Here is a 24616-nt window from a genome sequence, read left to right as displayed (position 1 = left end):
GTGGTGGATGCCTGGAGCTTTCTTGATGTCATCTGGCACTTGAGGATGTTTAGTGCTTTTACAGGGCTGCACATCTGCACATTGAGTCAGCAGGAGGCTGTGGAGGCCAGACATGTTTGTTGTGTTCTTGCTGTGATTCCTTTGTGACTATGGAACAGGTCAGCAAGCGGATGGGAGCTAGTACTTGATAATCTTTTGTCACTAAAATAAACACCAGTCATTATGCAGGACAGTCTGGTGTTGCAGAGGCATCTTTCATCCGTCAGGGTGTTGCTGCCCTGAGACTCACTTCTGCTGATCAGAGGGGATGCAACTTTTTCCCCATCATTTACTTCTGTTAGGGAAGAGGTACCAAGCACTTGCTGGCTTATGTGCTGGGAAATACACATGTTGTATTTCTGAATTGCTATTTTGAGTTACCAGTTTGCTCTTTTACAGGCATCTTTTTTTCAAGAGGAGCCTCTTGAGTATTTGCCTTCACTTTCTGCCCCATGCCTTTCTGCTACCGCAGCTGGACACTGTTACTGACTTTCATGCCAGGGAATGAAGTGTGTCACAGCACTCTGGCTTTCAGGTCATTCAGAATAATAATTCACTGTGGACTTGCTTGAAAATACAGTGCCCAAAGGTGCCTCACTAGGAATTTGATTGGCAGGAGAGCATTGCACAGGTAATTGTGTGTAACATCTGTTTAGCAGAGAGGTAAGGCGATATGCTTGCACTTCAGAGTCATGCTGACCTAGCTCTTGTGCATTTTAAGAGTAGCAGAAGTTCAGTAACACCTGAAGCAGTTAATGGTGGTGAAAACATGCCAGGCACAGGGTAGCTGAGTAGTTGAGCAGTAGCCTGGCTTTCACAGGCTTTATAGGTGGAATGTTCTTGCATATAATTTGCATCAGCAAGAAACAATAGTAATTGCTAGTTATTCATACTAAGTGAGAATAGCCAGGGAGAATCTAAATGGCTAAAATCTTTCTGAATGATGCAAGAGGCCTTTCATAGAAGAGTTTGTTCTTATGAACTGAAATGGTGTTCATGTAGTTATATTATTGGTGAAGGTTATTGTTCATGTAGTTATATTATTGGTGAAGGTTATTCCTAGGTTGAAGGAAGCAGTCCTTTTCTTCCAATTGCTGTTCTTAGATGAAAAAGGAGTCACATTTTCTATGTGATTATTGAGCATTTCTATAGAAGTCACAGAGCCTCAGCTTGGTGATGTATCTGCCTAGATTTTCCTTGGATTTTATGTGGGCAAAAATACATGTCTAGGTAGAGAAAACTCAATTTAGGCAGACAGAACAGAAATGAAAATTCTTGTCCTTCCTGATTTGCCTTTGCACACAAGTCCTTCTAGCAGACTGAATGATTCTCTTAGTGACAGAGCTCTGCTCAGTACTTTTGCTGTCCAGGAAATCCTTTCTGTCCCCTCTGCCTTTTACCTGCTTGCTCTGTGATCTCCCTGTTCTCTGTGAGTAACCTGCATGCTTCAGTATGCTGCCAGATCTTACCTCTGGTGAAAGAGTTTATCCTTCCTCAAAATCCACCCCCTCTCACTGCTGTGTACAATGTGTTGCCGCATGCTGACAGCTGAAACCAAGTTGGTGCAGCCTGAGAGTGCCTAATGGACAGCACGGAGCAGGCAGTCCACCAGTCTGGTGTGTGAGGAGGAATATTATTTAGAAAGTGATCATTTTTCTAGTACTGCTCTTCTAGCAGGACCATCTGGCTCTTAATGAAAGTTTCTGAGCAGTGGTTTGATGGACTTGCCACTTCTGAACAGTGCTGTTGTAAAATGAAGTAACCAAATTGGGTTACCTCTTAAATATATCTTAAATATTTTACCATAAACAGAGTGGATGTGTGAGATAATGCTTTTCTGTGTGTATCAACAGGCCTTTCAGGGAGATGTGGAGGGTTAAAAATGTTTTGTATTGCCTTTGGACAACAAGAAAGTAGGCTGGCTGCTGGTAGTCTGCTTTACCTCTGTAGTGTTTCTGACTGCTCGTGTGGTATGACTGCCTGATGCTTTCTTAGGCAATGGGTGGGAGGAGTTTATTTAGGAGGAGATTCCAGTAATCTTGTTTTCCTTGTTCCTGCAGCTTCCTGCAAATAAGACAATAGAAAATGTTCTTTACTGTTACTGTTTCACCAGCCAAAACAGATCCCACAGGAGTGACTGTAGTAGCCATGTAGCATGCACTAGCTTCCAGGAGTATGCTTGCAGCATGCCAAGCACCAGCTCCTGCAGGCAGCACTCACAGCCAGGGCAGTGCCTGTACTTTGTGCATCCGATCTGAAAAGGAGGAAGAAGCTTTGGGATAGCTGCTGGGACTTCTGTGAAATCTTAAAGGCAAAAGTAGTTTGCTGTGGGCATGCTGCAGGCTAGGAGCCAGTATGGACACAGAGTGACTTTTCCTATTAGGTTTGAACCACTTAACTTGTTCTTCAAAACACCTTCAGGGAAATATGAGGGCATGTGAGAAGCTAGATGTTGAGGACCACAGGGGAGATTAGCACTTTTTACTGGTTTAAGAAACTGTAAGTATAATGCTGATGTGTCCTGTCATACTCCTATGCAGTTCATGAAAACAGGAGTATTCAGGGAAGTCAGCATGCTTAGGATTCCCTCCCTCAGCAAGACAGTGGTGTTCTGAGGTCCTGCTCTTCTGTAGCTCAGGCCCAGGTACCCCTGTGACAAGTGAGGAAGGAGTGCCTTGTCCTCTAGCAGTACCTCTGCTGCAGCAGCGGCAGGGCCAGTGCTGTCACAGTGTGGCAGGCTGTGAATGTGTTGTTCGGGTTTGGCTTCTCAAGCAAATCAGAGGGCAGAGCTTCTCCTGATGTGCTGAAGTGTACAGTGGCATCAGGTGACAGAAATCCATGTCTGCTGAGGTGGTGGCAATTCTAGGTGGGGAATTCTTGCCCAGTTTTGGGGATTTACTTGCTGTGGGAGCAATCCTAGTGAAAGTGTAGTAGCTTTATGCCTTTGAAGTGTCTGACATGTTGGATACCCAAATGCTTTATATGGTTAATAATTGAAATGCAGTTAGTTTTATTTTCATTTTTTGGTTCAAGAAACTGAGATGTAGTATTCATGGTGTGACTGTGTCAGAATGAGCAAGAGAATCAGATTCTTCTAAATTTAACCCAAGATAAATCTCCTCTCTTGAGTGTCAATGTATCAAGACTGCTGTATCAGCTTTTTCTTCACTAGCTGTGTACCTGGGCATGGCTTCGTGGTTTCCTGCAGACTGATGTGTGTCACTTGTAAGCCCTGAGGAGTCGCTGATTTTAGCAGTGTAAGCACTCCCTGTTGTTTCTATGGTTTGTTGTGCAGTGCTGGGAGAGGAGCCAGCAGTAGCATCACTACATGGAAAAGATTATTGTCACTGGCACCCTAATACTTGGGCAACAAACCAATTCTAAGCATGTAGAAGTACAGTTTTGGGGACAGTATGTTGTTCAAATAAATGAATGCATGAAAGATGTTAGTGATGATTGATCCTCTACTTAAATTATGAATGATCATGTAATTTGCATTAAACATGTGATAAATAACTTAATGTTTTCTTTTTAGTTGATGTCCATCAGCATATTAGGGGTTTCTGCTTGGCTGAGAGACTACCTGAATAATGTTCTCACTTTAACTGCAGAAACAAGGTAAAGCTTTAGTTAAACTTCTAATCTGTGTGGGTTACTGATAAGGGTAGATGTTGTTCATTCTTTGTGGTAAGCTTCTTAATTAGGACTTGTAGAATTGAGAATCTTTCAGTTAAGCTGAACATTGATGTACAGGAAGGTGCATTTTTTGCCCCAGTTTTGGGCACCAGTTGAAATTAGAAAAAGGGGAAGAGTAGGGTATCAGTCATGTGCCTTTCTCTTCTGACAGGGATCAATTTTTGGTCTGTTGACAACATGTAATCAGATTATATTACTATTTAGTTTTGAATACTTTATTCAGTCCAGGGATTTAGAATTTCTATTAATTTTATTACAGCAGTGCTTATGAGCCCTGGTGATGAAACAGGGCCTCATTGTGCTGCATACTGTGCAAGTGCAGGGCAGGAAGATTACCTTTGCTCCAGAGAGGTTTTGGACAATGCAGTTTTTGGTACTCAAATGCAGCTTTTGGCTTTAAAACCATGCTGAAGAGGTTTTTGTGAAATGTGTAAGGTGCTGGAAAGAATGCATCTGCTAATCACCATTTTATTCTTAATGGCTGTATTTTTTTCTTTGATATATTTTTTTGTGATTGTGCTTGTTTTGATTATTGTTCTGATTGGTTTTTAGGGTGGAGGAGGCTGTCATTTTGACTTACTTTCCTGTGGTCCACCCAGTTATGATTGCAGTCTGCTGTTTCCTCATCATAGTTGGAATGCTGGGATACTGTGGAACAGTGAAAAGAAATCTGTTGCTTCTTGTCTGGGTATGTTTCATAACTTCTGTTTTGTTTCAGGAGTGTTAGAAAGGTTTTAATCCACAGGCACTAGATAAATACTGATTATTTTTTATTACCCTGTTGAGTTACGGTATTGGTGAGGAATTGTAATTGCAAAGCACACAGTGGGAAATAATTTATTGCCTAAACTGCATTATGCTGTAACTGAAAGACAAGTGTCTCAATTGCAAAAATTCACTTCATTTAGTAGAGGAGTTGCTGAAGGGAAAAATAACTCAAACTCTTCAGTACTAATAATTATAGGGACATGAGTCTGAGTACTCTGAAATAAACCCGTATGCTGCTGTTTTGACTCCTAGCTGAGCAACAGCTACCTAACCTAGACTTTGCGTTATTCCACTGCTGACTGTGTGTAAAGTAACAGCACTTATAGGTGATGAAAGTTAATTCTGAGTGTGTTCAGAAGCTTCTTTTTCTCTTACATGGATGTGGAATTTTGCAGTTGCATTTAGTTGCGAGAAAGTTTAAAAATAAATTCCAAATACCCATCTTCTTCCTTCATTTGGAGAGTATATAACTGAGCTGACAGCAGCTGAAATGTGGTAGTCTCTCCTGCACAAAGCTTTGTGTACAGTTTAACTGTGATGTGGCTTTGACTGTCAAGGGAGCCAAACACCATGTTCTTCATCTGGAAGTCAGTGAATTTGGGGACAATTAAAGAAACAGTCAACCAGAAAATGCCACTCCAACAAAAGCCCATCAAGTTCACACAAATTTTAAAGGTTTAGAGTTAAAATTTTTACTCTGTTGGCAGTCCTGAAATCCAGGAGATCCAAGAGTGCCATGTATCTGTATACTTCTTAAAAGTGTCGCTGTAGCTCTTTGCAGAATTGGACTCTGTTTTTTAATGTGAGACTAAGCAGGATTCCAAGCACTCTGTAAGCTGAAGAGAGCAGGAGCAATGAAGTTTATCAGACTTGACTACTGTAATTGCAGTAGGAGAAATCAGGCAGCTAGAACCCTTCAGCTCTTGGAAATATCCAGGGTCCCATACAAGTAGAGTTGGCCTCCTGCTGTTTTTTCCCTGCACTGTGTGTTGGACTCTCACAGAGTGCATTCAGTTGAATTTTTCTTGTGGATCTGTGCAGGCTTAAGTATGTGACACCTGAACCTCACAGATTTTGTGAGGTTTTGGTGTCACATAAAACACCATAAGAAATTTGCTGAGATTTATGGAACCTTTGCTTTTCTCTAACAGAAATATTCTAACTGCAGAATAAACAGTTGCAAAACTTTACCGTGGTCTTGTATTAAAATATCTTTTTTAAAATTTTATTTGAGAGGGTTGGAGAAAGCTTTATTTGATACTTCCAGCTGAATGTCTGCGACAGAAGTGTTCCTCAGTTGCAAGAGGGCAGTGCTGTTTCTCTTTTGGATATTTTGTTCAGCTTGTATGCAGTGTGAAGATTGTTCTTTCAAAACTGTATTGTTGGGGAAAACTCTCATTTAAATCTGAACATGTTAGAGTAACAGAATGGTCATGCATTTTTTATTTCTAGATCTTAATATTGCAAGTCAGTAGAGACAAGTTCTAAGACAATTACTTAGTTATGGGCATGTGTGTAAGAGTAATGGATTAATGTCATTTCATACCATATAATTATTTCTCTAGTAGTCTTTCTTACATATTTTAAAATGGCTTTGTGCTTATTTTTATTTCATCAAAACAGTGAAAGTATTAAAATATTATAAGCTTAGTAACCTTAGGGGTTTTTGTCAGGGTATAAGATTTCTTTCATAATGTGTTCTTTATTTTATAGTGGTGGTAGGTTTTAATACTAGTTAAATTAATTAAAAGGTAAAAGTAACTATATGATGTTGATCAGTGCCACATAATATCTGGGGAAAGAAAAAGCTAATTTTGGTATAAGCTTTGAAAAAACCACCTTACTACTTCAAGAGATAATGAAGTTAAAACTAGTTTTGACCTTCACTTTATTTACACTGCAAGTGAAAAGAAGAAATAATTTATAGCCTTTAGTACCATCTGGAAATAAATAATTTGAAGTGTGTTTAGGCAGTCAAGTTAAACTAAATCAAAACAAGACATTTCTATCATTTTATGTTGCAATATTTCATTTTCAGGAGCTTGAGATTTGCTCTTGCTAAAAAAACTGATAAGCAAAACTAAATTATATCTTCCTAAATATGTCATTGTCTTTGATTGATTGTCAAATGAATGCAGTTATGTTATACCATACAGAAGTATGCCCACATAAGTCAATGCTTCATTCATCAGACTAATCAGAAAACTGATGGATCAACAAAATGAGCTTTTGTTCAGCCAGATGAACTAAAAGAAAAGAACCTTCATGTAAAACATTAACAACCTCTTCAATCATGCTTTTAGTCTTCTTTTTGAAGTACATGAAAGCCATAATGATGGCATGCACAGATAATTGGATACAAGTCTTGACGTTCCTGGCAGCATGCTCACTGCAAGTGCTGATGTTAATTGAAATGGATTTTTGGAAAATGTAATAAAGTGTAAAGACAATAAAATAAATATAGTGTTCAGTTTTAATACATTTGAATACATAATCATTTTCATTTCGTTCTTCAAATTTTGTTGTGGAGTTAAATGCTTGAAACATTTCTGTCTTCACGTGGAGGCATAAGTATAGATCAAACTCATGTTTGCTCTGCTTAATAGTAGGAAAATGTAAAACCTCAGTCTTCTGGGGTGCATGCTCTGGACTTTTTGTAGAACCAGCATTTTAAAGCTATGATCATTTCATTTTAATTACTTCATAAATATGTCCTGAGGGGTAGTTGGTCTGAAGAGTCCATGTGTACCTTGAGTTTCTATATTATTTTGTATGTGATTGACCAACATTCTCATGTAGAAGTAGCTGTGATGCCAGCCTAAAGGGGAAGATCTGAGCTCTTCGAAATCACTGACTTGGATGTATGAAAAGCGCAAGGATGGGAGAGTCCCAATTTTATGGTGGTTGGTACAGTTCTTTCAACAAGATTGCTTCTGGATTTAAAAAAAAATACTTTGCCTCTCTTCTTCTGAGGCTCTGTTTTGGATTGTTTTCAAAGTTTCTTGTGCACATTGCCTAACTGAAAAAACCCAAACCCTAACAAAGTGCATATATTCTTTAAGAGTAGTAACCTAAGGATGTGGGTGGGTTGTTTTTGTTTTGTTTGTTATTTTAAAATTTTGTTTGGGTTTTGTTGTTGGGGAGAGTTGTTTATTTGGTTGGTTTTGTTGTTGTTGTTTGGGTAGTTTTTTGAATTCTTGTTTTATTAAAATAACAAAAGTAAGCTCTGGTGCTTAGCAAGAAGAGCTTCATAAAAATCTTACTGGAAAATAATTGCTGGCTGAAATTTTCATTGCAATTTCTTGTATTTTTAACCATGACTTTTCTGTAACTGCAGCATTCACATAACACAGGATTCAAATTTGTGTGTGTTTTCACAAAGGGGAAAACGATTAGAAATATTTGATGGTCAACAGGGCAAATCCTGTTAATGATTTTTATCACATAGTTGACAGAGTAATAAATATTCCTCAGAACTAAACATTGTTAGACCCTGTTGGTGTGTGGTTAAACAGCTTATTAATTCAGTTCTGGTGGAGCCTGGTTATAAATAGGACCCTGGTAGACTAAGCTGTGTAGTGAGTTGAAACACAGCCAGACAAACCTTCATTAAACTTGTGGTTTCTGTAAGTCTGTCTAAAGAATGCTGAGATACTATTGACTATATCACCTCTTGTGGCAAATTCTTCTATGTACACACACCCATTTCAGTCCATGTGGATGCAGAGGTGACAGGGTTGATTAAATTTGGACATCTGCTATTTTGCAAGATACCAATAATTGCTAATGTTTTCTTCCTAGAAGGCATTCTTACACTGTGTGAAATGTTAGCTGCTCTACAGTACCACAGCATCAGCTCTTCTGTAGTACTTATGACTACAGTTGGCAGGAATTAATATGAGACTTTAGTGATAACAAATTTTGTTGTCTGTTTTTTTTCCTTTTTTGTGGTAGCATGTGTTTCTGCAGTAACACATAGTATAGGTTATTTGCTCTGTAATAAGAAAGGATATTCATTCCTATCCATGTGGACTCTTAGCACAGTTACAGCTGCTCCAATACCTTGTACTAACGTTTGGCACTGGAATTGTTATTTACTAACCAGAAGTATTTCTAAATTATTTAGATACCAAGCATTGAAGGGAAGAAACAGCTAACAAACATACTTGGTGTTAACCCATGGAGTTTTGTATTAAGCTGGACAGACTGAGTTGTATTTTGTGGCTTTTATCAACAGCCCATTTACTAATGTGCTGTGAGTGGGAGGAAGACAGAGATTCACAAGACAGGTTGGCCTACCTTGTTTGAAGGACTGGTTTAAATGTGTTTATAGTACTTTAGTTCAGGTTTGACTAGAAGACAGTACTCTGCTAAACCTCAGTTTTAGGCAGCCTAACTAAGAGGCTGAATATAAGCTTGCATTCTGAAGTACTGCTTGTTTAATGTTCCACTGGTAAGAGAAAATACACTGAAAGTTCACCAATTTTTATTATACCCCAACATATGAGCAACTTTCTCAAAAAAGAATAGAGTCTTTTTTTCTTTTCATATTTCTAACTTTGAATTCAGAGGTAAACCCCTGGAGATGATGCCTGTACTAATTCCTATACATCTTTTTGCCTTGAAATGGAGAGAAAGTGTCTTTCCTATTTAGATCAGGATTTTTAAGGTTCAGACAAGTTGTTTGATTTTGAGACAGATTTTGGTGGTGCCACAGTGTCACCACAGAACTAAGCCATGCTTTGCAGGAAGGTGTGCACTCTCTAGGGCTCCCGTCTCTGTGGAGTGGAGTACATTGGTCCTGGGGTTCAGTGCCAGTCTCTCTGTCTTCCTGTGTAAGCATGGTGCATTTTGTTAACCTTGTCTTCCCTGACATAAACAAATCCTTGCTGTATATGTCCTTAAAAGACTTTTTCCAAGGCAGGTGCTTTGAAACAGTTCCTGCTTTCCTTGAGTGGGAGAGGGAGCCTGCAGAGGAGACAAGAGCTGCTTGGCCGTGTGGGATATTGGGAGCTGTGTAGCGATGAAGGTGCTGCCTGCAGAGCACAGCAAGCAAGAGCAGCTATGTGTTTGAGCAGCATGGGGAAGCATGACAGGAATTGAACTGGTAGGGGTGTCCAGGTCTTCTTGCAAGTACTTGACTTAAATCCAAATGTTTTCTGTGATCATGGTGATGATCTGCTGCTTTCATCCAGGCACTGAGCAGCTGCCCTGAATGCTCGGCAGTGTTGCAGAGGCAATGCAGCGCTATTTGGTGCTGTTATCCAGCAGCTCCAAGTAATAAGAACTGTCTGGCCTCTTCAGGGCAGTTCAGGGAAATGCATTTGACTTAGGATAGCAAGACTGGATAGTGCCATTAGGAGGCCATGAATTTTAATTTTTTTCTGTATATTTCTTCAATAGTGAAGAGACCTTTGCTCTTGCTTTAGGAAAGAGGCACAGTGCTGAAGGGTAGATAACTATTGGCAGTAGTAATTTCATGGTTTCAGTGTTTTCTGCATGCACATGCTGTCTGGTCTCCTGTGCCATGCTTTTTACTGCCTGCCCTTCTTCTAGGCTCACCTGATGGGAAGTGATTACTTTGGTTTTGGGGACTTATACCACGAGTGTTCATTTGACTCCGTGTCACTGTGTTTGCCCTCATGATCCTTTTGGAGCAAGCCTTGTAACTCTTCCTTGTTCCTGTTTTCCTTCATTGCCACCTGTTACACTCTTCATACTGCTTCTTCCCTCCAGGTTCTTGAAAGTCATTGATAGCCAGGGCAGTAGAGGAGAATGAAACGGCATCAAAACTGAAAAAGGCTCTGGAATAATGCTCCAAGGTCAAAAGAGGAGGGAAGATAGTAATAAAAGGGTTGGTTAAGTAATGGATGTGGGTACTACAAAAGTATAGAAAAGACAGGGACTCATATGCTTGTAGGTTCAAGGCACTGGGGTTGTTGAAGGGTAGAGAGCTGTGAGTGATACCAGAATGGGAATGAGGGCTGCTGCACTTGACTGAGAAAAGATGGGGAGCTGCTGAGATGATATATGGTCTTGCTGCCATAGTGTGGGGTTTTTCCCCCATCTGTCCTTTCCAGCTCTTATTTTCTCATTGCTTGTTTGCTCAGGTTTTTTTTCTCTGCTGAAATGAATAGGAAATGGGAGAAGTTCCTAAGAGCAAGGAAGGAGTATATGAATCCACAAAGCCTAGCCAAATCTCTGTGTCTTGTGTGAGGCACAGCCCAGCCTCACTGGTGGGGTATGCCTTGCTGCTGCTGTTCAGCTGCATTCTTATTGGCACAAACTGAGCATGGGTGGATGTCCTGCCAGGTAAATTCATCTCTTTCTTGTTGAATCATGCAATTTTGTCTATTTAACCACAAAGGCACTTTGCTGTGTGCATGGGGGCTGGTTTTATATCATAAGACAGTTTTATATCCTAAGAGCATTTCTTCACTCAAAATGTTGATTTTTTGAAGTGACTTGGGGCATGCTGAAGGAGAGTCATTGTGTATCAGCACCAAATGGGTCTATTTTACAAGAAAAAGGGTTTTCTTGACTAAGGAAACATTTTTATGGTGTGTAATTTCCTTGGTAGAAAATAAAGAGCAGGTAGACAAATGAAGGAAGCTGTGTCTTGAAAAATCTGTGCAAAATAGGAAACTTTAGGTTTTGATATAAATCTTAAGAAATAGGGGAAGAAAAAGGGGAAAGGGAATATGACAACCCATAAGAAAATAATGATCTAATGTCTGTCTTCACTGATGTCCTGTTTGGTACTTTAACTAGCAATAACCCTTATTTTGGCAAGTTCACTGACTTGAGGTAATTGAACCCTTAGTAAGTAAATCCTAATAATTGTTTGAAGTGTGTATTTGTTTATTTCCAAAATAATACCAGTTTACATATATAAGCAAAGATAACCATGAAAGTTAAAATTTACAACAGGTGAAGAATATCCCATAGAAGAATCAAGGCTGTGAACAAAAATCTAACCATTCATAAATAATTTTATTTAGTTTTTTAAAAAAACAAATGGCTTAGTAAAAATAACTTGGATACATAGCTTTAAAATCTAGAATGTTCATTGCCATAAAAAATTAATTAAAAAAATACTTATTAAGTTTTGCAAAAAAGAGGTGGACTTTGGAAAAATCGTAGACTTCAAGACATTTTGACAAAATCTTGTGATCTGGGAAGCCAAATCTAAGATAGTAGATATGCTTGATCATTTTTGTGTGAAATGTATTTATTTTGAAGAACTGGATGACATTCTGTAGCTTATGTTGCAAGTTGGTGGTTTCAGCTCATTTCCCTGTTGACTTTTTCCTACATCTCTTACAGATTGCTGTGTTGTCAAGCAAATAAACCAAATTTAAAATCAAAATGATTAATGGACTGTTAATTCCTATAGGGCAGGGCTGAGGGTGCAGGGGAGGGAGGCAGGGGAAAATTTGTGCTGCTGAAGTGGATAAACAGGATGTCAGTTTTCTGTGCAGATTGTCTGATTCCATTTAATGAGTGTTTGCTCTACTTTTAAAAAAGATAGCTGGATTGATCATTAAAATAACCTTGTTACTTTGTAAACTGACAAAATAACGGGAACCATAGCTTCTTAGTTGCCGAAGGAGGAAGGATTTGTTATGTTTTGCACAGAACAATTCTGGTTTCTGTTGGTGATCCAGTGGTGATGGTCATCTGAGGTTTCCCAGGGGGCAGAGAGATGTTTGGATGGATTGCATCTCAGAAGATCAAGGTTGATGCTCTCAGGCTGTTAGCCATTGGGAAATGCTATGCATAGCTCTTGAAATCTGCTGGCATTTGCTTTACATACCATATGCTCTGATCTTTTAGAGGTTACAGTAAGGTTTCATCTGCAGCTGCCCTCTTGGAATTTCCTTCAGCCCTTGCCCTTTCCAGAGCTTTCTTCACCTCTAATGCCACGTAGAACATGTTGCTCAAGAAAGCAGAGTGAGACAGCAAGTCTGAGGGGAACAGAGTTGTTGATCAGCTACTCTCTGTTTGCTCTATAATAAGGGCTGGGTTTTTTCTCAAGTCTGAGGGGGAGAAAAGGGCTTTGTATCTTCTGGGAGAGAAATGTTTGGGAGGAGAGTAGTAAAGCTTGAAAAAAAAAGATGTTTATGAAATAAAATGCAGGTGATGTGGATGATGATTCCTTAATAAGTATACTGATCCTTTAAAGAAAGGTGTATTTGCTCAGAAAGTGAAGGATTTTTACAGTCTTCCAAAGAGGTTCTTCAAAAGCTCCCCACGCTCTCTCTTCACTATATTGCAACTTCTGGCTCCAGTAGTTAACCCCTGCCTGCCACAGCTGTTTGCTTTCATATGCAGAATGCACTCTTGCTTTCTCTCTATCTAGAAATGAGCTTAAAAAGTCAATATTTTGACTGTGTTGTGTGGTGGGATATATTTGTTCTCTAGGGATTAATTAAGTAGATGGTGAAGTCTCTTCAGGTTGACAGTACAGTCCTGTCAGAATAGAAGAGCATGATGCAACATGAAATAAAAAACATCTGAGTGAGGAAAAGATAGACTGAACCATTCTTGTGCCTTTCTAGTTCTGATGAAATTTGGGTTGACACAGAATCCTGTCTCTGTTGATGTTCATGGCTCTTGCTTCCAAATCACATTTGCAAGCTGCAAACAAAATGCTCACGGGTATGAGTGGACTCAAAGGAGCATGACTGGGGATGTGTTCCGGTCTTTGATTCTCCTTGTGCACAGGCTAGCAGCACAGTTTCACTGGTTATAGTAGCTGCTTGCTGATGAAGCATTTCATAGGTCAGTGGCAACAAATTACTGAAGCCGCCAGTGGCAGAGTGAAAAAACGGAAAAAACCCCATCACTTCCAGAATATACATGGGTACACTCAGCTTTGTAGTATGGCAGCTCTTATCTGCTTGAGTTGCCAGGCAGCAGAGTGCCATAGTGACCACTAAGTACCTTAAGTGCCCAAACTTCTGTTGGAGTTGCTGGTCTTAGCTTTGTTTCTGACAGAATGTTTACAGAGTTCAGAAGGATATCCTCAGAGGACAGTAAGGCAGGTTGTGTGTCTGTGCCAGTAGGATCATCGTGGTAGCTGAAGCAGGGCGCTGGCTCTTGACATTGCCCTGGCTGTTGCACTGAAGGAAACTACTGTATGGCGCTAGAGTTTTAACTCAAGTTTTCCTTTGCTAAATGTAGTTAGAATTCAGTATTTCTGCTGTTAAAAAAAATCTCTGAGAAGAATTTAAAATCTCTCTCCATCTACTGTGTTTTCTTAGTCTTCTTCATCGTCCTGTAGGCATGTTAGTAACAGAAATAGGTTATTTTTCACCAGTTCTTTTCACCTGCTGTCTGAAAAGCATAAACAAATTACATTTGGTTATTAATTGCAGGTATCATATGGTATATTCAGCACAAAATCTCTAGAACTTCAGTGAGAGTTTTATATTACATATTTGCAAAAGATTGTTGCTCACTCAATTTTGTTGCCCCTAAGTTGCCCACAATTTCAACAAAAAAAATCCTGTACTGAACAAGTTGGAAAGCCATGAGGGAGAGATTTTATGCTGGGAGATACTTCATGTGTCTGCTCTTTGCTATTACTATCTGTACAGAATGGGAGTAGTTGTAAAAAAACACCTTTTAAACAAATGTAAAATGCCTTAGATTGAGTAAAAGTGATTTTGTGCTTGCATTTGCTATTTTTATTTGTGTTTTTGTCTAAGTGATTGAGATGATCAAGAAAGAAATACGTTCCTGGAATATATTTGGTGGTGGTGGACATTAGCTTAGCTGTTGGTAGAACAAATGTAATACCAAAAAAAGCCTGTCATAATTTACTTAGAATAAACTAATTTTGTAACTTAGTTTTTAGTCTTAGATAGAGAGATAGGAAGACATTTTGGGCATATGCCAGAGCACATATGTTCCATTTATGGAACGCTGGCATACACTAGCATATATGGAGCTTGTTCCCTCTTGTGGGGTGCTGCTGTGGTGTGCAGAAATTTTATTCAGACTAAATTTTTTTATTATATTTATATAGCCTATACAGACCTTTATAAAAATAGGTTTTAATTACTTTGATTTTTAATGCAGATCTGAAAATACCATGTATGTTTTTTAGTGTTTTATCAGGTTCTGATAGCCTTTATACACCTAATAATTTGAATTAGGACAAAGCCTATTTAATACTAGTCCCTGTTTTTTGGTTTGGTTGGTGTTGGTTTGGTTTTGTTCTGGTTTTTGTCTTTATATACTTGATGGTTACCTCCCTTCTGTAAATTCATCATAATGGGATTTGCATTCACTGTCCCGCTGTCCTTTCTGTCTTACATAAGAATTCCCTGTAGATGTGAACATGGGGTTGTTTGACTTGCCCAGGAGCAGGAGCTCTCTGGAGGCTGTTACAAGTTAACAGTAAGTGTGTGTAAACTGGTAGCATCTCTGCACTAGTATTAGTATTGCAGTGATGGGATTCCCAGCTGTTGTGTGTGGTTTCTGCATTTGAGGTTTCAGCATTTGAGTACTGGCCGTGGATATTTTTGTGGCAGTGTACCACATGAAGACTATTCCAGCAGAACAGGGCCTCGTGATTACATATGGAATATCTTTACTCTCTTTCCTTGGCCCTTCATGGCTCTTTGCATCTCTGAAACTGGTTTTCAGAGTAATGACTTTGTTTCTATTCTCTCTTCTTGAATGTTTAGTCTCTTGCACAAGAAAGGAAGGAGAACATGATTCTCCTGAGCCCCCAGGCCCTTTACCTCTCTTTCAGGACTGATGTGCTGGAAAAACAGAGTTGGTTAAGCCTCTGCAGTCTCCCAGTGCTGCAAATGCAAGTGCTTGTGCAATGTTCCAGGTGTTAGACGAAATATTCCTGTTGGAAAACTACTGCTTTACAGAACTTCTGCCTCTCTTTCTTCTCCCTCCTTCCCTTCCAGCCTGTGACCTGTAGTACAGCAGGCTTAACAAGGAGATTGCAGGAGACCAGCTCCTGCTAACTGACAACATCCATTTTACAGTGGAGGGATGCTGAAGTTGAGTATCTTGGCCACAAGTATGACATATGGAGCAGTAAATGGCTAATGCTTTATTTATTTTTTAAGTTGGCAAGTATTTTTACTTTGATTTATTACTCTCTGAAGAGTGTTTTCTGCCAGTATTTCAGTCATTCAGCTTCTCTCAAGGAAGCAACATTTTAGGTTTTTCACAGTTTTGCTGGAGGAAGAAATCCTTCAGGGAAACCGATGGGTTTGTATCAGGATCAAGGCACCAATCCAGTTTTCTGATTGCTTCGCATGTCAGACTAAGGAGAGAATGACAGTGATTGTAAATGGTCTCCAGTTCTTAAAACAATCACAGAAATTAGAAAATATCTATAGAAAGTATGTCAGCAACGGCCAAGAATACTCTGAGGGAGGTGTTCTGTAGAAGGCACTCTCAGGGACTTCCTGGCCCAGTTTAGAGTGTGATACACAGCCGTGCTCCTCAGTGAGTTACTCATCTTTACGACTGTAAAGATGGCTCACAGGAAGAAATATTAATCCTGCTTCAAAACAAAGTCCCTATTTCTGGCAAGAACCAGAAGCATGGAAATGCAGGAAGATGCATTTAGCATTCAGACTCTTGTGGGAATTTAACTGGGGACGGAATAAGCATTGAAACTAGTAATAATTTCTAGATTTGGAAGATGGAAATTAGGGGTAATACATTTAAATAATGGTTAGAGGATTTTTTTCCCCAGAAAAAATCTTATTTAAGAAGTATTTGTTTTGCAAACCATTATATATAGAGAGATATAATACTCCCTTTCAGTAGGGGAGAGAAACAACCTCCTGTGTGTGAGTTCAGTGTGCCTGCAGTCGCTCAATTCAGAGCATGGCCTTTCATATGTGTTAACTCATTGTTTTCTCTGTTATGTTATGGACAAGAGATGGGCTTTCTCAGGACAGAGAGCTTGATTCTGCAGTGTCCTGATGTGTATAGATGTAGCTAGTCAGGGGTGCTCAGTCCCTGGCAGAGCCCAGAAGTGGGTTATGAGTGAATCTGGCTAAGTAGTTTTCTGTCTTGGGCTGTATTCAGGAATCGGAGAAAATCTTGGGTTTGGCTCTTCTGTCTTCTACCACAAACACTCTTTAACTTACACACTGAGAAAGGTGGAGAAGTTTCAAATGTTAAACTTGAGGAATGAATTAAATATTACAAAAAACCTGCAAATTAAGAGTTTTGCAGAGTATGTACACTCCCAGATGTATCGCTTTCACCACAATCAGTGATTTTTGTATGAGACTCAGAGATGGCAGACAATCCCAAGCTTGTTATTCAGTTAAGAGTATAAACCCACTGAAATTTCTTCTGACAGCAGAGAAGTGAAATGCACTTTTCATTGAAGCATTTAGTTTTTCTGCCTCTCAAAAATGTTGGTATTAGTCATAATGCCCTTTAACTTTTTTATATTATAATTATTTATTAAGAGAGCCTGTGGCACTAAAGCATGTGGCATTCCTTCCTGCTTCCAAAGTGAGTATTTAGAAGAGTAGATTTCTGTGTTTACTGTACTTTAAAGACCCCTTTGCACAGCTACTAGGCACTGCAGTGATAGTAGATACGTTGCATAGAAGCTCATTAATTTATATGTTAGTAAAAGCACTGTTGTTCTTGGAAGGTGTGACCCATGTTATTCCTCTTTTGGACCTTTGGAGGATGACCCTTTTGGTTATTGAAGACCTGTACTGGAGCTCTGTGTGTGCTTACAGTGTTGATGTGTAAGGAAATGCAGTGTGTTGTTCAGCTGTAAAGATGCAATGTGACATGATGGAGACTAGTAAAACAGGAATCCTCCTTTCAGTACCATCTTCATTGGATAGGCCTTTGCAGGGGGAGGGGGAGAGGGTATGGGTGCAGGTTTCTCCTTAAAATTAACATGACTATTTCTACACACACTTCTTACGTATCTCTGTGTGTGTCTACATACCTCATTCAAGGAGTTAGATTTGGCGAGCAAGTAGAGATTAAGGCAAGACCAGTAGCTGTCAAGGTATCTGTGAATTACTCAGTTCCAGACCTTTCATTCAGATGAATGAAAAAGGTGATATGTAGATGACTGTTAAAGCCTAGCATTTGTGGTTTTGTGCTCTATTTTAAACAGAGTAAATACATCTCATTTACCCTTTAATTAAAAAAAACAATCACCATAAGTACATGTTTTGTGTCCTAAATAGATTCCAGAATGAAATAATTAATTAGAGGCCATTTGGCATGTATTCTACTGATGGAGGTAAATATTTGTTCTATTCTATTCTGTTTTATATTGTAATGATGTTTCTTTGATTTTCAAATTAAATTAAAATCCATGAAGCCTATAGCTTTAAAGTCTTGTATACTGAGAACAAAGGGAAGCTCAGTCCACTGACATGGAATACAGTTGGGAGTCAAGAACAAATGAGAGTGTACTTCTGCTTTAAATAAAAGATAAAAGGGTTATTTTTAGTAGGGAACACCAGTTAAAACAGCCTTAAATTACACATAGATTTATCCTGCAGTTCAGGAAGGGTTTGTTCATGCTGTAAAGAAGATACTCCTGCTCTTTATAATTGCAGCAACAACTTTTTCTTAAGCATCCTTGCCAAGGTTTGTACTTCTTAATTTACACTTGTATTTCCTATTTTTAAATAGTTCAAAGGTTATACCTTCCAATAGTAAAAGATATTTCAATTAATCTCTAAATATTTGTACGTTGAGACCAGACCTTATATACCTAAATCACTTTGATAAGAATGTAGTTTTCAAGTAAGAAATGTCTCATGATTTTAGCTTTTATAAAGTTTGCTGCCTGAGTCTTCCATATTTTGGTTACAAAAATGTATTTTTGTTTCCATGTCTTAAACCATGCGAAATTTTAATAATATTTTCAGATGTTCTTTAACTTTGAAGAAAGACTTAACAATATTAAACCTCGAAAAATATTTTTATTTCAAAGAATATAAAAAATAGCTAAGACCATTCTGTTTTCTGCAGTATTTTGGAAGCTTGCTTGTAATATTCTGCGTTGAACTGGCCTGTGGTGTTTGGACCTACGAGCAGGAAATAACGGTGAGTCCAGAAAAGGAGGCTGCATTTTTTCAGCAGAATAAAACTAAGTTTTCCATTAGCTAGCTTTTTTCTAATTGCTGTAGTGTTTATCTCTGTTGATTATTCTGACAGTTTAATTTCCACTGATTGCCTTCATTTTAAACAGAGAATTCTCCTGAGGGAGCTTGTCTGTCTGGAAGGCCCTGTCTGGATTTCTCCTTACCCCCTCTATATTTGAGAGCCAAATCCTTCATCCCCCCATTTAAGAACTTAATTTTTTGTTAATTGTTGCTCAGGCAGGTTCTCATTGAAGTCTTTGATATTTTTGAGGATAAATTAGAACTTCAGGCTTAAATATGGATTTTGAGAGAGGAAATTAGAGAATTTGAAGGCATTTTGTCCCAAAAGTTCTTTGTGTTTTAAAGAGTGTACTACGTTGTAAACAGACAGCATGTTCTTTCTGTAGAGGACTTGCTGTCTGCTAAAATCTGCACACTGCCTCCACAAGCTATAAATGCCAGTTTTAAGCAAAACATGTCTTGACTATAAAACACTCTTCTGTAAACTTGTGAAGAGGTTTTATCTCTGTCTAGTTTTTATAACTTCACCAACCTTTAATTTTTCCAACTGAGGACTTGTAACCATCATGTAAGAAAATAGGTAAGTGTTGAGCAAATTAAACTGGAATCTTAACTGTTGGCTGCTATATCCTTACATCTTGTATTCAGTCTGGTACATTTTTATGAACAGAGGGACAAATAGTTTTCTCTCATCTGCCAAGATATGCCCAATATAATGGTCTTTCCAACAGTGAATGACAATTATATTGCAGTAAGATGTTGAGGTGGCTTTCTTGATATTTACACAGTACTTGGACCAAAGGAATTTCTGGCAGATTTGAAGTTACATAGCAGGACTTTGCATCAGAATTCATTCCCTTGCAGTACAGATTCCAGGAAGCTGTTCTAATATAATAGAGATTGAGGCTGTTCCTTTGCTTTAAATGTCAGCTTGTGTTGATTCATTTTAAAATTGGGAATACAGACAAGAGGCATTCTTCATGTAATGGGCACAGCTGCCCTCTGCAGGGGTTTTGCCAAGGATGATTGTTACAACTAAAATGCATAATTCCACAAAAATCCTGTCAGTGGAAAGTGCCTGAAATATCATAGCCTTCACAGCACTGGAATGTGCTTTTTCAACCTTCACTATTTAGTTAGAAAACCTGAAGTGTGGTGTGTTTTAGTCTGACCCCCAAGCTTTTGGTTATATACTATTCTACTGAAACCCAAACCTGGATGAAGGCTGGCATAGCCATACCATATGTTATGTCACTGGTCAAGCTGTTTCCCTCAGAAACTTCAGCCCTTTGCTAAAGGAAGCAGCACTGTGTGTCTGCAGCTTCTGCAGTGGGTCACAGCAAACACAGTTGCTCTTTTTTTTGCTTTTCTTTGTCTCTTTTCTTCTCTGCCTATATATATGTTTTGGGGTTTTTTTTATTCCTCCTGAAATACTGGTTTAGTTTGGGTCTTTCTGGTTGTTGTTTTTTTGTTGTTTTCTCTTTTCATCTGATTTCTTATTATTATTCCCTTTGTCCTAATGCTGTTCGTCATGTGAGGAGGTGGGTTTCTTGCTGCTGAAAATCATAAGGAATGTGGCAGTCTTGAAAAGAAAAGTTATTTTTTAGTGGTTCTTCCATACCTGTGCAGGTCATTCCATAGAATGTGCTTCCTCCTACTCCATGAAGATAAGACAGTTCACTCTTATAACCATAGAGTTGTCTTGATATCATATTGGTTTCAGTGTAGCATTAAATCACATGAGCCCCTGGTGGGAGTCAGAGATCAGTTGGCATTGGTGTAGGTGGGTGTGTAGTGTAGTGTGGGTGATGTTGTCAGAAATGTCAGTGATGCATAACTGCCTCTGCTCATCCAGTATGGGCTTTCCTTGGTATGTGGACAAGTTGAGTCTCTAAGAGTACTTGCATAAACAGCTTTCCTTCCAGCTCATGATAGCTCTCAGCATGTAATGTGCCTCATGACTAATTTATTCCACCCACAAGATTGAAAAGCCAGTGTGGGTCCTTGGCTTATTTATGCATTGATCAAGCTTTGATAGTCATTAAAAAAATAATAATGAGTAATTAGATCTAAGTGGCAGACTGAGCTTTATAGAACTTAGATTGAAATCAAAGCAGCATCTCTTACTTTTGTTTGTCTACACATGAGTATTGGGCATAGTCAGACGAGTGCATCTCAGTCGTGTATTATTGTGCACTACGGTGTATACGAGGTGACAGCAAGATATTTAATAGGTACCTCAATGTACTATTACCTGTACAGTTTTACCTGTTGGCATTCTTGCAGCAAACACACAGATTCTGGAATCCCTCCTTAGCTCCAGCATTCAAATTCCTTCCCTACAATGGGGTTTACATTGTTTTGCTTTGCTTTTAATTTCCTTCTGTCACTTCTTGAATTTTTTTTTTCCCCGATTTCCATTGATTTCCTAAAGAAGTCAGATATATTCTGCTGTGGATGTAATCTTGGAATGTGTTTAACTCAAATAAGTTAATTAAAAAATATTCTAGCAAATATTTGCTTAATTGCAGCACTGTCAAATATTATCCAAAGAAAGTGGAGTGCTAGCTTACAATGCAGACAAAAGAGAAATACATTGAGTGCAAAAATAAATTAATTTATTATAGTGACCTATGTAAATGTTTGTGATAGAAATATCCTATGATAATACTTTTATGTATTTTTAGTACTCTACTGCTAACATATTTTTCATGTGAACCATTGTGAGTTCAATGCAAAAAATCTGCTAAGTGAAAGGCACATGAAATTTCTGGGACCTTACTATTACATTGACAAGATGAAGATTTACTAGGGCATCAAAAATGTAGTATAACTTAGCAGTGGTAATGAAATGTTATCAAATGTTCCTATTTGTAGTATGGGCTCAGGCAGGCAGTGATTGTCTCTATATTTTTTGCAGATCATCTAGCACAATAAAGACCAGTTCCTTGAGAAGTATTGTGCAAATTTTCTTTTCTTAGATAACATTTGTTGCTATTTACAGAATTCCCTTACTGTTAGCTTCAAATTGAATAGGAGAGCAAAGTTATGACTGATAGAGGAGCTGGGCTCCCCTCCCATCCAAGTGACAGCTGATATTGCAGTTGTGTGTTCTTTCATCATGACTATTAAGGCTGATAGAGACAAGGCAAAACACAGCATGGATGATATGTGGTGACATAGAATGGTGACTTCAGTCTTCAGATCTTTGTTTTGTTTTGGCACACTGAAATTTGTGCTGCTGAATTGAAGTGAGGTTTTGATTTTGACTCATAAGTTCACTTTATGCCTGGTGCCATAGCACTTGCCTCTGTTCGTTTGCAACAGTTGCTAACTGGGGTGTCATATTCAGACAATGGAGAGCTCCAGCACCTCACTTCTGAATTGTCACAGTTGAAAGAAAAATACTTCAGGAATCCTTTCAGAAGAGAAGATATTCACAAGGTTGTGAGTGTGTTTGGGAAAAAAGATCTTAGGGCCTTGTCTATACTTCCTTGTTCCCATTCTTGAACAAGTTACTGAAATGGAGGACATTCAGTATACCTGTGTGCAGGACTCCAGAAAAAGCCAGAAAATGGCTGAAAAAACTCCAGAGATAGAATTTATCTCAATTAATTTTGCATATGTAGAAGTTAGACATTTAAATCAAAGTTTTTCACCTTAGTGAAGTGAATTTGAGACTTCAAAGGAACGATTCCTCTGCTCTGTTAAAATGATTTATCTTGAGATGAATTTTCCTATTTGGCGGTCTGTTTATTTCTACTAAGACAACACCGGGGGATGCCTAAACTAGGGCAGACAAATACCATTCCTGATGACTTGGATGGGACTCAGTTCAAGTTTCATGCCAGGTAAAAAATCAGGTAATGATATAAATAAATTGTACTAAATCATCCCTGAATGTCTCCAAAATGTAACTGCTTTTCAATGTGCATTAATATGTAAACAAAGGACACAAATAACTTTTCCTTGATATTTTAAGAAAAGCTTGTAAAGTATTAGTATCATAAAAATTGCAAAACTTGTTTTCCTGTTTTGTTTGTGTACACAGTTATTTTAGTCCTTGCACTGGAAAGATCTCAGTACAGATGGAACCTGGGGGTTTGGAGCCACAAGCCTGCTGATCCACTGTGTCAGTCACTTCTCTCTCCTTGCTCCAGGTTCCAGTGCAGTGGTCCGATATGATCACACTGAAAGCCAGGATGACCAATTATGGCCTACCTAGGTACCAGTGGCTGACCCATGCTTGGAATTTCTTCCAGAGGGAGGTAAGATGATAGTTAATTCATGAACTGAAGGAGTACCTGCTCAGTGAAAAGGTTTGGCTTTAAGTGAGTAGGCAAAATAAATGCAAGTTCATTTGGTATGAAACACTGTGTAGTGTCTTTTACCATCACTTGATATCCAATTCTTTGCTTTTGTAGGCCCTAAAGGTACTTAAACACTGAAACCAGAATGTTAATTTAAATTGCTAATATTCTCATCTCTTTTTACAGTGAGGTTAGGACACCAATACCTTTTAGGATTACGATAGCATTAAAGGATATATGATATATGTTAAACTAAAAATCTGCAGGTAAAGTAAAATGACTGTATCTATATGTTGTTTTAATATTAAACTGTGCTCCCCTTCCCATAGGCTCTGTTAGTTTCCTTTCATGGAGCTGTCATGGTTAAGATATGTTTAGCTGGAAAGGAATGGGAAAGGAAGTTTCCAAAATGATGCCAACACTGTCTCTTTGGCCGAGGTTTGTGAAAGTGATGAGGGTTTTTATTTCCTTTGACTGGGGGGTGGGAAACAAACCAAAAAGCTTCCTTGTGTATTCGCAGCTTTGCCCTCTAGCCTACTAAAATTCAGAACTGTTTTTATAGAATGAAGTATTATGTTACAGAAACATGAAATTGCCCAAGGTAAAACCCATTAACTCCAAATATAACTCACGTGCAGGAAGAGAACTCTTTAAATGCCTGTCATTGTGCTGCCCTTGTTGAAATGTTGAAATCTACCATTGTTGCACAGATTTCCTGTTTATTTAAACATTTCCTGGCAGCACTTGGTTAGTCTGTATTTATAGTAAAAGCTGGAAGAAAGAGGTTACACACCAGCATCCCCCTCCTCCCCCACCCAGTTCCCTGCTTTGGCCATGTGAGTGCTCTGTGAAACTGAGTAATTCTTCATGTGCAGGTAGAGTGTTTATGTCTGTTCTGTACCTGAGATAATACAGTCAAATGGTCACAATCAGTTTGCCTTGAATAGAGCTGGTACTGTATCTTAGTTTGAGTGTATCGGTTAATTAAATACTGCCTCTTCTCCTAGTTGTTATAGTTTCATCATAATGAGTGGTTATAACATGAATATTAATAATAAAACTTCAACTAAGCCCTGATTTTTCTATGGGAGAAGAATTTCCTTTAGAAGTTAGAAGAAGTTTTTGGAAGTTAGATTTTCCTAATGGCTCGTGTGACCAGATGAATGATTTGGGGAACTGAGAAAGCTCTTTTACAGTTTCTATTTAACTGGTGGGCTCTCATTTATATTCCATCTACCCATAGTTTAGATGCTAGATGTATGAGCCTGGTATGTGCTTTATGTCTGAGTAAGCACTTGTGGCCTTTCTTCAGTCAGCAGAATTGTAATTGCAATTCTGTTCAAATCTGTGTTGCAATTTCAAATCTGTTCTGTTAAAATCTGTGTTGCAATTTCTGTTCGGAGGTTCAGTCCCAATCAGCTTGTTATTCTTTCTTCTATATCGTTTAACATCTGAGGGAGATGGGAAATGTGTTTTCCCCCAGTTCTCTTGCTGGTGTGATATCAAAGTTGTGACTATGGTAGGGAAGATGGAAAGGGTGAACAAAGAAGAACTTGGTGGGGGAAGAAAAAAAAGAAGAGATCAAAGATACGAGAAAAGGGTGTTAATTGCAATTACAATGAGGCGCCAAAGCTTGAGCTTTCCTTAAGGCCCAGTGCTGGG

General features: G+C 38.6%; 1 protein-coding gene across 2 annotated transcripts in view; it reads left to right on the top strand.

Annotated features, from left to right (window-relative positions):
• The window catches only part of TSPAN12 (tetraspanin 12), a 41043-nt gene that overhangs the window by 8392 nt on the left and 8035 nt on the right, over window positions 1-24616 (top strand). For both annotated transcript variants that reach the window (XM_064702706.1, XM_064702705.1), the window contains exons 3-6: window positions 3575-3657; window positions 4288-4423; window positions 18511-18585; window positions 22805-22912. In XM_064702706.1, coding sequence (XP_064558776.1) covers window positions 3575-3657; window positions 4288-4423; window positions 18511-18585; window positions 22805-22912 — 402 coding nt within the window. The remainder of the gene's footprint in view (window positions 1-3574; window positions 3658-4287; window positions 4424-18510; window positions 18586-22804; window positions 22913-24616) is intronic.

This window comes from Zonotrichia leucophrys, chromosome 1A (assembly GCF_028769735.1).
Source record: "Zonotrichia leucophrys gambelii isolate GWCS_2022_RI chromosome 1A, RI_Zleu_2.0, whole genome shotgun sequence".
NCBI classification, from domain to species: Eukaryota; Metazoa; Chordata; class Aves; order Passeriformes; family Passerellidae; genus Zonotrichia; species Zonotrichia leucophrys.
This window is presented reverse-complemented; position numbering and strand designations above follow the sequence as displayed.